Source organism: Poecilia latipinna, unplaced genomic scaffold (assembly GCF_001443285.1).
Source record: "Poecilia latipinna isolate Pla-1442-1.1 unplaced genomic scaffold, P_latipinna-1.0 Scaffold723, whole genome shotgun sequence".
Classification (NCBI taxonomy): domain Eukaryota; kingdom Metazoa; phylum Chordata; class Actinopteri; order Cyprinodontiformes; family Poeciliidae; genus Poecilia; species Poecilia latipinna.
This window is the reverse complement of record NW_015113339.1, coordinates 105,413-117,155: the sequence shown is the minus strand read 5'-3', so window position 1 is coordinate 117,155 and position 11,743 is coordinate 105,413. Positions and strand designations below refer to the sequence as shown.

At 41.0% G+C, this 11,743-nt stretch overlaps 1 protein-coding gene across 2 annotated transcripts in view; it reads left to right on the top strand.

Annotated features, from left to right (window-relative positions):
- LOC106955269 (amino-terminal enhancer of split-like) overlaps nt 1–11,743 on the top strand; it is a 39,952-nt gene continuing 28,209 nt past the window's right edge. Inside the window, exon 1 of one of the 2 annotated variants that reach the window (XM_015045360.1) lies at nt 1–953. In XM_015045360.1, the coding sequence (XP_014900846.1) occupies nt 927–953 (27 nt within the window). In that variant the 5' untranslated portion in view covers nt 1–926. The remainder of the gene's footprint in view (nt 954–11,743) is intronic. The other variant, XM_015045359.1, reaches the window with a different exon arrangement.

The window sequence follows — 11,743 nt, the reverse complement described above, 5'->3', positions numbered from 1 at the left end:
ACCATGAGGCGGATAGATCCCCGCTGTGTAGATCTGCTCGGCGCTCATCTAGCGGCTCTTATTTCTGTGCGGGGCTGTTCTGTTCTCAGCAGCGTTTCTGGTCTGTCTACATATCCAGCTGCGCCAGGAACCGGACTCACTATTTTTTTGGCTTCACCTCCGCTGGCCAAATCCACTCCGATTAATATCGAGCGCTGCTCGGTTCAAGGGGGATAAAGACTGAGTTTCAACTCCAGCCCGTGAACGTCACTGTTCTGAGTGGATACGCCGCTTCAGCGAAATAAGAGATTTGTTTGTTTCTTTAACGGACAGCTTTTTTTTTCCCTTTGGCTGCGTCGGTGCTTAACTTAAACTGTGGCATTTTATTTTTATTTTTTTTAATAAATCACCTATTTATCAACATTGGTCGAGTCGAGCTTTGAGGGGGCAACACAAGGCGAGAGAGGAGATTTATCCAGACGCCTCCCTCTCTTTCTGTGCATATAACGTTATTAATTTACAGACGCTGAATTGACGCTGCCGCCGCCGAAAGCTCGCAGCAGCGATGAATCATTTTAACTGACAGCTTTTGAAGAATTAGCCAGCTTAGCCAGAGACACGAACTGGAAACCGATGGTGGTTTTCTGCTCACATACGCAGTAAAATACCAGGTTTGGGGAGCAGGCACAGCTACAGCTGATAACACTACCGACTCCTCTGTTGTTTCTCCTCCCTAAAGGGTGCAAAGTGCAACACTTGCCGTCTGGCTTGAAGCTTGTTTTGGTTAAAAGGGGGACCGCTAGCTGCCGTTAGCTAGTCGTTCTGCTAACCCTGGACAGCTCCCGAGAAAGGCTGAGCTAGCTTTGGACAAAGGAGCAACGCAGCGGGGAAATTTATAAACACCGGGCACACAAGTCGTGTTTTGGAGCGACAAACAAGGACCTGACATGATGTTTCCACAATCAAGACACTCAGTAAGTTGTTCATATTTTAAGACCTGCTCAGCAGTTCTCTGGTTAAGGCAAATGACGCGTGAAACTTCCTGTAATTAATTAATTGTTATAGATTTGTTAGCTAGCAAGTTATTTTAAGTTCTACAGATCATTTTCGGAGGTTTGACGTAATAGTGAATGTGTCAAACGCTGCACTGTTAGATTTTACAATTATGTTTTTCCCACTCCCCAATTTTGTCGGTGACATTTGTTATAATTTCAGTATGAAATATAAACCCGTTAAAACATTTTGTAAGTGTTAAAAATGGCAAACAAGTACCAAACACAAATGATAGACTGTCATATATCGGTTCGTCTGTGGATGAGTGGAAAAAAGCTCACGTTTCTGTTCCCCTAAATCTCAGGTTTCCTTGGTAACAGTAATTCAGTTTAGGTCTGGCATTCATCAGTGGTGTGGGCTATCAGCCCAATGGTCAAACACTTATGTTTGGAGCCTGGCAGAGCTGTGTCATTGTCAAATGTCAAGATATTGGTGGAAAAAGAAAGCAAGTCCACGTTGGGCTTGTAATGGTAACCAGTATTGACATACACCAAGGTTTTAAAGAGTTACAGTTACAGCAAATCACTAAAGCAGTGCTGCCCTTTCCCCACTCTTTGCTGATGGTCAGCTGGCTGAAAGACAGCTCAGACGCATCACCTAAAACGAAGAGCAATTTGCCATTTCCACTCATGAAGAACGGATTCCAAAAACACATTTTTATTTCACTATTGATTTAAAACTGCAGTTTTCAAGCTACATGGACATGCCTGTTTTAATGCAGTTGCAGGCTCCCCAACCAAATAACTCAAATAGGTAGCTAATATTTAGTTATGTTATTCTGAGAAGAGTAGAATGATAAAAGGAACATTCTGTGGAATAATTCCTTGACATCATACAATAATCCTTTCAAATTTGTATCTTTTTGCTTCAATCTGTGAATCAAAACGAAAAGACTAATAAAGGTAGTCTCCCTCGTACTATTTGATTTAGAGAAGAATAATATAGCATTGGAAAAGCATCTCTGCCCTTACAAAAAAGTAACATCATAATTTGGCCTCATATCAAGAAAATAATACAATTGTTATGGTATTGCTGATTATTGCAACGGCATTATTGATTATTGCATTTGAAAGTCGTCATCGCAGTTATCCCATCATATTCTGAGAGCTTTTGCATCTTAGCCACTAAAATAATATATAGTGTCCATCAAGGCTAGTTACAGACCGTCGAGGTATTTCATTGGCAAGCAGTGAATTCAATGAAATGATGTATGAAACCAAACAGTCGTTTGCGTTAAAACAAACGGCGTGATGATGATTGAGGCTCAACACATCATCATTCAACCCCAACTGTACTTACTTCACATGTGATTTTAGCAGCTTAGAAATGGTTTTAGTTTTGATAGTAATCCATGTCATTCAGGTCATCTTTTTGTGACGGGTCTGCCTTTTTCTGGTACAAACGCAACAAAGAACTGTTCTAGCTTTTTGCTTTCGTTCATTAGTCTTTACAACTGATGAGGTAAATGTTTAAGACAAACCTAAAAGTCTTGTGGCATGAATAATTACTCACTGCACAGTGGGGATGGTCTTCCTGGGATATGTCAGAGTTGGCAGCAGGATTTTAGGGTTGTAGATCTGTTCATCAGATTTAATTAAATACTTGTACAGCTGTGGCCAGAAAGTAAGTGCACCCTCTTTCATGTGAAGACAATGCGCATCAAGGAACAATAAGGAAAACACAACATGGATGAACAAACTAGAAAACCACACTGCCAATGTTGACATGGAGCTTATTCAAGATGCAGGGATTGTCTCTTCCTTTTGCATTGCAATAGCTCAAGCCTTTTTACATTGTCTCTTTTTCGCTCTGTTTCTTTTTACCTTCGGAGCGGTTTCTTTGCAATCTGAAAATGTTGTAGAAATTGCCTGAGGGGGACAACATGCACCGAAGCAAATGTCCACAGCATTTGTTCCAGACTTCTTGCAGACCTTTCCATCTGCCCCACAGGCAAACTACCCCACAAATCAGTGAGTGAGAAAATTTGCAAGCACAATTCTTGTGGCCTTTGCCACAGTTATGCATGCATACTCAGAGGAATTTGTGCTGTAGTGTTTTCTGCTGACCCACATGTTGTTTTACACTCCCTGCAATTTTGTGTTAATAAAGACACACTGTCAATATTAAAACAAAAGGAGGAAACCTCACAGACTGATCTCAAAGTATAGTAGAGAAAATACAGCTATCTTTTATGTTGTACTCTGTGCATGATGAACTGCCTCCTGTGAACTCCAGTCAGCTACTCACTCACACCCCCACTCTCCCCTATCCTTCGGATTTCCAGCTGCGAAAGCTCATCGCCGACTGACGAATACCCTGCTGTGTGGTACATTGTGAAGAGCAAGTGTAGACTTAGTCTGGAGCAATCTCTCAACCCATGAAAACCTGAAAACCACTTTGTGCCACAGCATTTCAGTCGGATTGATACCGCGACTTTTACTTTCGCCATTACAGTACTTTGTTTTCTCTCTTTCTGTCATTCTGTTGTGGATTTGCTACTGTTGTTCTGTTAGCAAAATCCATAGCATTTTACTCCAGAATACTCTTTTAGACGATTTATAGCTGACTCGGTGACTTCATAGTGCCGAGACCTGCTGCAAACTGACAAACCTAAAAGCTGACTCCTTGTATTTTTCATTGACGAGAGGCTTTTTGCTGTCAAGTTTCAAAACGATTGATGGGGACTGTCATTACTTGATGCACACACTTGATTCAGCTTTTAGCAACTGAGATGCGGAAGGCCACAGAGTAATAAGGACATCCTGATGGGTTTAAAGGAAGTGAGGAAAATTAGGATTAATCACAACTGAAATCAATGTTGCAGTTGACAGGAATAATGTTACAGTTATCAGTTTTCCATCCTGTTGGAAAGGCTTTTAATTTCAGCTTTGGTTGGAAGTAGTGTGATGGTGTGAGGCCATCATGTGCCTCTCTGGAATCGGGTTTGGTCATAATTGGAGGCAATCTCAATGTAGAGAGTGATCAAGATGGATTTCTGTAACCAGTAGCAATTACATTTGGTCTGCAGTCTGGAACTAAACTCTGTCCTCCATGATGACGTGGAGGATAGAGTTTGCAAAGGAAGAAATTGCCTTCAGTCTTGACCTAAGCACCAGTGAATGCTAATAGGATCAATATGGGCATGTTTGTTTTGCGTCATGGTCACAAACACAACTTTTCCACTAGTGCAAACTGTGTTGTTGCAGGAATCTATTAGTCTGTTGATTTGTAAGAGTAAAGTCATTGTGATTTCAACTCTGACTGTAAAGACCTTTTTAATTTACAAAAGTTACTGCTCTGACTTAAGTTTAAGTGTCATGTTGCAGTCAGTTAAAGTTGAACATGTAACATGTCAATGTCTGACTCAGGTGTTCAGTATTTTTTTATATTTACATTTCTCTATTGTCAACATCAAATTGTGGTCATGCTGTGGTCAGTTGGTTGTCATTCAAGTGAATTCTGTCCACTTTCATGACAGTTTGAATTGTGTAAAAAATATAATATAATAATAACTGAATAGCAGGAATAAGAGTATGACCAGCAATGTATAAGATATTTTTACTTTAGTATATTTTCTGCTCTGTTTTCCAACCATTCCAACTTTTTATAGCTTTTTTTTTTTTGGTTGAAACTGGTTGAGGCTAAAACCTGATAAACCCTGATTGGGCTAAAACCTCAGCCAACTTTTCTGAGGTGAAACAGCTGGCTTACTGCACTCCTGCTTGAATTTCATTTTTATAATCCAATTGAGTGCTGTTGTGCTGCTTGATTTGAGCATTAGGACCCCAGGACTCAGGATTAAATGTGAGATTTGGGAATTCAGCGGGCCTTTTCTCCAGACTGCCTCAGTTTTACTCAGAAATATGGAGTGTCAACTTCCGCTGTGGCTTCACTCTTAAAAATGCAGTACACACGGTACTCATGTCTTTTGTCATTACATGGTGCCTTTACCCGACGGCTGTGGTCTAAAGATGGGGAAAAATGATGATGCATATGGAGATATGTGTGTAAAACAAATGAAAAGCCAGAGAAAGAAATGATGATAGACGGTGGATGAATCTGAATCCTCATTCTTCATCAGATCTGCTCTATATTATAATCTTTAGGTTGCAGTACTTTTAAACCATAGACATTAGTCGTGTCCAGCGCCAGGTACTTGTAAAAGCAACCCGGTACTACAAACTAAACCACGTCTGTGCTCGACTTCCCTCCTGTGCCGCTACATTCTCTCATGTGTGATGAGGTGGAACCACTTGGAAATTTTCCACAAAAAATAGTTTTACTTAACAAACCCCACAGCCATGTATCCTGTGCACGTGCGTTTTCACACCTGCGAACTACTTCACACCTCCATGGGGTTTGCTTCGGAAAAGTTTCACTTCGACACAAACACTTTTTGAAACTAGGTCTCGGAGACTTTGATCACTGGAGACGTGGAAAGGCACGCCTAGATTTAAACAAAAATGTCACTGTTTCACTAAAATACGGCTCCACGTATAAATGACTTGAGTATATAACTCAACTTGGTTTATATGCCTTGTTGGTAGGGATGCTGACCTGTTGTTTGTGAAATATTGATTAGTCGATGCATGAAGAATAGACAATAAAGCAGAAACACATTGACTTAATGCATTCTGGAGTTTTCAAACACATTATCACACACTTCATTCTACTCACTTTTTTTATACTTGGGAGCTAGTTGGATATAGGTTAGAGATTTACCAGCATTTATTTTCTTATGCAAAATCTAAAAAAAAAAAAAAATATATATATATATATATATATATATATATATACACAGGTGAATTCAGAAAGAGAAAGCATACTTGCTTTTCAGGGACTCAGGTTTCCATTCTCCCTTTATGTGCACATTTTAATCCCTCGCCTTGGCCACAGTTCATTGGTTTAAGAGGTGGGGGGGAAAAAAAAAAAAAAAAAAAAAAACATCACTTGATTATGGCACATTGCCTGACCCAGTTGACAATGTTTGGCATATTGTTTTGGTGTTGATTAATCCTAATGCAGCTTCAACAAAGCTGGGCTGTGGTGTGAAAGTGGAACAACATAAAAGCTCCGTGCCAGAATGGGAGAGCAGCACAAGTAATACTGAGGGGAAATCTCTCAGGTCCCCTGAGCTCATGCTCAACTGCAGAGGTGGCCACAGGTTGTACGCACACACACAGACCACCCCCTCCTCTTCCTCCTCCTCCTCCTTGTCTCCTTTATCACCCGTTTCCTCCCAGATCTTCTGTAGTGGTGGGAGGGACAGGGGCAGAGGGTGCACAGGCATTATTAAGCCCACTTGAATTAACAGAACAGCCCCCAGCCTTTCCTCTAAAGCCTCCAGCTGGGGGGAGCTTAATCTCCATGGTCCCCTGTCTCGTCCATTAAACAAACTCCCCCGCCCCTTTCCCATCATTCTGCAGCACGCACACACACACACACACACACACATTCACACACACTTTTGTGTGTTTCTGCATGAATAATAAGCCATGCTGTGTGTGTCTGGTTTATTAGGAGAGCTGGACATTTGCGTGCACACCCATACACGGAATAATGAGAGAACGCAAGAGCGCCCAAATATTAACTGTAGCTCTCCTTTCTGCATGTAATTATTGCTCTCATACATGCTTAGAAATAAAAGGTTTTTTTTTTTTTTGGTTTTTTTTGCAGCATACACATTCTCACCAGCCTCAAGGGTCTTATCTGCTTTTTGTATCTGGGGGAACAAATTGAATGTGGGTCTTGACACACGCGGGCCAGCAGATGTCTGGGTTGTTGAGGTTAGGCCAGCTGATTAGCATGACAAACGCAGCCTTGCAGGCCCCCCCTCCGACACTCAACCCCACTACACAACCAACCTGCGGGGGGCCATGCTTCAAGAGTGGCCCAGTCGAGGCCACAGGTCACAGGTGATGTTGATTTTTGTGAAGGGCCACAGCACGTGATTGTCAGAAGACTTTAGGTAGGGTTGAGTTTAGCGAAGGGTGGAGGCTGGAGCAGTCCTTCTCTTGTCAAGCACATGGTGATTTGGACTCAGGTATTCACAAAAATACCCGAGTCCAGGTATTTTCTGCTTTCAGAATCACCTTCAACAATTGCTTTCAAGTTGACCGTACATATTGTGTCATAAAGTAAAATAACTAGTATTTGTACCATTTCATTTAGCTCTCTTTTCAGGTTGTTTCTGTTCCTATGTATATGATGTGTACATATTCAAAATAACATTCTTATAACTGGGAAAAACTGGGGTCATGGTATGATCCATTTAATAAAAAAATGTGAATTGTTCTAATAGTTCTATTTAATGTGCAAAAAGAACAGCAAGTCCTGAGTTCCCTGGTTTAAAATGAGAATTTGATGCTTGCTAGCACATGAAACGGCTAGCAGAGCTAAAATGAATTCATTTGGTGGATGAAGATGTGCAATTTCTCAGGTCTATTTAACTATTTTTATGTTCTGTTGTGAATAAAAAAAGGTCTCATTTGATTTGGAAGTGATCTTTTTTTTTGACGTTTAAAGAACATCCCAATTTTCTGGAATTTGGTTGTACTATAATCGCCTTACATCAGTAGTTGTGAGGCACAGCTGCAAGTCGTGCATTTACGGCTGCACACACGGGTCCATAAAACGATTTCCCATCACTACTTAGCAGCATCTATCTTCAATGCCCTACGGGGCGCAAACAACAAAGATTTTAAGCTGTAGCAGAATAGGTCTGGTCTGTACATGCTGTGCTACATCACAGTTCTTGATAAACACATTTTTCTCAGCTAATTGGAGGACAGTTTATATCAGACATTTAACTTCATTAGCAACTTCACAAACACTAAATATATTAAATTTCTTTTTTGCTGTCAATTTTAGTTTGCCAGACCTTGTAGTTGTTAAATATGTGCCTCTGTTGGTGGTGGTGGGGGGGGAGAACTGCGCCCTGTCTTGCATCCTCAAATGTACCATTGAAAATTGGTGAATTCACTTGATTTGTATTGTCACCTTGGTGCTCAAGCCTAAAGGCCCTTAATTCTCACAGCTTTTCTGAAGTCCTTTAATTCAGTATTCATTCCTAACTAAAATATTTTTGAGATTTGAGAGGTAGAAAAGGTTGTTTTTTACTGTACAAAATGTGTACATTGGTATTCACAATGTCTGGTGTTGCCGTTTTTCACGAGCCTCCGTCTTGTTTGAAGAAGCTTTACTCCGTAACATCTGGTCCAGAATTAAATAGGATTGTTGTTTTTTTCTTTTCATATGGGTAGATTTGAATTTACACATTTGACATCTTAGGCCAATTTGCTGCAGGATCTAATTTTATTTTTCTTACAGAAAACATGAATGTAAAAAAAAAAAATCCACTGATTATGTTTATTATCTTTTAAGTCTTGAGGTGTATTAAGAAGACTGAGCACCTATTGTCTCTAATGAAGACTATCTAGATCTCTGTGTCAGAGTGTACTTTAATCATTTTCCTTTTTTCATTTATTTAAAGTAAGAATGGTTTCTGACATCCTGGCATCTTTGGGTATCTTCACTTTCTATCCACATTTAGCTAGTGTGTCTTTCCATGCTTGGTTTAAAACTGGGGGGAAATAAAAAAGCTGACTGGTTGAATTGATATGTGTTTGCATGCATGTTGTGCAATTAGGAGTCCACCAGACTGTGTGTTTTGTGTGGGAGGGAACTCAGAGGAACTGAATCAGTATTCAGGAAAAGATTCCTTGAAGGGGAATGTGGGAGGTAGGAAGAAAAGAGGCTACTGGGACGACGGGTTAACCCCTCTCCTGTGGAGAACGGTGTGATGGGCTGTAACAAAGCAGCTCAACGGGAGGTGGCTTGATTGGCCGCGTCGTTCCAAAGCCAAAAAGACCTGCTAGACCGCGAGACCTTGCAAGCTGAGGGTAGCTACTTCGTTTGGTGCCTGTAAGGAATGAGGTCAGGTATAAAAGAATATTATATTAACGCAAATAAAACGCCACCTACCATCAGGATTCAACGTTGTTGCATTATGCTGTTTTCAAAAAAAAAAAAAAATTGTCCACACTTAAACAGTACACCGTTTAAACTACAGATTGGTATACTCAATTATGTTTAAGCAGACTTGGGTGATCGATTGGTACCACTATTTGAGAAGTGTTAAGTCAGTTGTGCTTAAAACTGGAGCCTAAAATGAGAGCAAGAACAGTAGTGCTGATGCATCGCAGGATGAAACGACTCCCTGCTGTCAAACATATGCAGGCACAGCTTTGGTTGTTTATTTGCTTGTTGCTAACTTTGGGACTAATCTTTTCCTGCCTGTCTTTGCTCTTTTGCTGGCTGTTCTCGGTAATAACCTTGGTTTTTACAAATGGGCATCAATCATCTGCACAAGCGTTGTGGGTGTAATCTTAAAGCCCTCCCTCTGTGAGCCTGCCTTTAATCTCAGCTATGGTCCCCAAAACCACAGTACTGTCAGCCTCACCACTTTCCCCACTCTTGACAAATTGCCTATTTCCCTTGGCTTCAAAATCTCTGCACTTCGTTCCTGTGGTGTGTATGTGTGTTTAGGAGCATGCCTCCCTCACCTTGTGTGTGCTTTTCTTATGTTTTTTGTGCATAGGTGCATCTGTGTTTGCAGAACATACTGTTTTAAATACCATGTTTGTGTGTGTTTGTGCTGAGCGCTTGGCTGGCCTTGTGTATGGGTCAAGATAGTTGTGCCGGGAGGGGAGGGAAGGCAAGCCATGCCAATCCTGTGTTTGCAAGGGCACTTCACTTGAAGTGATAAAAGTAGAATAATCCCCTTTAAAGCGTCTTAACGAGGTCAAATCTGCTAGACTGCAAGGGGGGAGGGAGGTTTCTTTGTGTTTGTGTGTGTGCGTGTGTGTTGTTGGGATAACGCTGCAGAAATGGGGGTAAGCCTCCGCTTGGTTTGTGAGAGATAATAATCAAAATCAAATTCCTGGCCGAAACAGGATTAGGCTCTCTCGCCGTGCTCTAAAGCCCCTGTCCAGAGCTGCTGAAGACACAATCCTATCCTCAGCCTCTCTTACAAACCCTGAGCAGCTAGCGTGGCTGGGCTCCCTCCATTGGTTCAGACGGAGTTGGCCCGGATGAGCTTGGACACGGGCCAGTTAGTTCTGTCCCTCTCTCAGATCGCTGGGCTCATATGCTTTAGTCCAAACACTAATCCAGGATATTTAGATGGAATTGTTTGGTAGGAACTATTCTTGGATGGAGGATCCAATCTTGTTTGGCGCTGCTGTAATAGCAAAAGACTTAATCATTTCAACGTCTGGCTTGGTGAATCTTGTAACAGTGGACTTTTTCTGAAACGTTTAAGCACATTCTGTGAGTTCCATTCATACATTCAAGAGTGTCATACAGCCACATTTCCATTTAAAGCCTGTATTGATGAGAAATTAGTTACTTATTGCATTATTGCTTTGTTTGTATACTGTATTGTAAAGCTTTGGAGAGGTCTCTGAAACAGCTAACCAGTTTTAGCTGCAAAACAACACATTAACCACTCATTGGCTAAGGAGTGCTTTCTGGGTATTTAACAAAGCACTTCCACCGTTTATTTTGCTTTCGACTCGCTGTGAAAGAGACTCGCGACCGCTTTTGTTTTTGGAACCTCAAAATTTTACCCGTTGCCATTGCATATCTCCATTTATAAGCCTGTATTTTTAATCTTTTTAAGATGTAATGTCTCTAAAAATCATTTTAAGACAGTCATTTTGCCACCTTACAGAAAAATATGTTTGCCACTTCTGTATACAGTCAGTGTAAGAAACATAAATAGCTTTTATTGTTTATGATCCATTCTTGTCAAAACTCTTAAATCCAGTGGGATTTGCTAATTCCCATTCTGCTAACTCTACAATGGACCCACAACTATTCAATGATCAGTATTTGTAGATTTTTTTTTTCTTTTTGTGGAATGCAACTAAATCTACTAAAAGTATAGTTTAAGTGTTATTGCAAAGGCCTTGCTTGTGTCTGCAAGATTTCAAAATTCAGTCTTTAAGTGAGGAAATGTGTCCTGTCTTAATCTAAACCACTAAGGAATGTTCCACCAGAAAAAAAAAAAAAAAATCATTGGGGACTTTCTTTCTTACTTACTCCCCTTTCTATTGAAACTGTGACAGACAGAAGAGGCGGAAAGCTTACACGGCATCCTCCAGACTGTTGCTATGGAACAGAAAGACAACCTGGCAGTGAAACATAGAGGAACTGTTTGCCATTACGGATATTCTACATTCGTTTAAGAGTGGGAGTGAGATAACATCCAGTCATTAGTGAGCGATTACAATGCCAAGGCTCCATCCCTCCCTCCAAGCGCACAAACATTCACGCATGTGCCACACACAAACACACACTGACTGAGATGTAAACAGTCAGGCAGTGCTCCAGGAAATACAATCCCCACACTGCAGCTACCCCTCAGGCAGGATTTATACTGAGGAAGATGTTTTCCAATGGATCCTGCTGTTATTCCGTGTGGCTGTCTACGCTTTTTATTTGTGTATGCACTCAGCTTGTGTGTCTAAATGCCCTGCTGCATTCATTTATTGTTCACGTGTCTCATCATTGTAGTGTGATCTGTATGTGTGTGTGTAAAGCTAAGCCCCCCTCAACCCCCCAGTAATCTCCATCCCTTCCTGTCGTTTTTTTTTTTTTTTTAATCCCCCCCCCCCCCATACCTAAAAGACAAAAACGCCTTTACCTA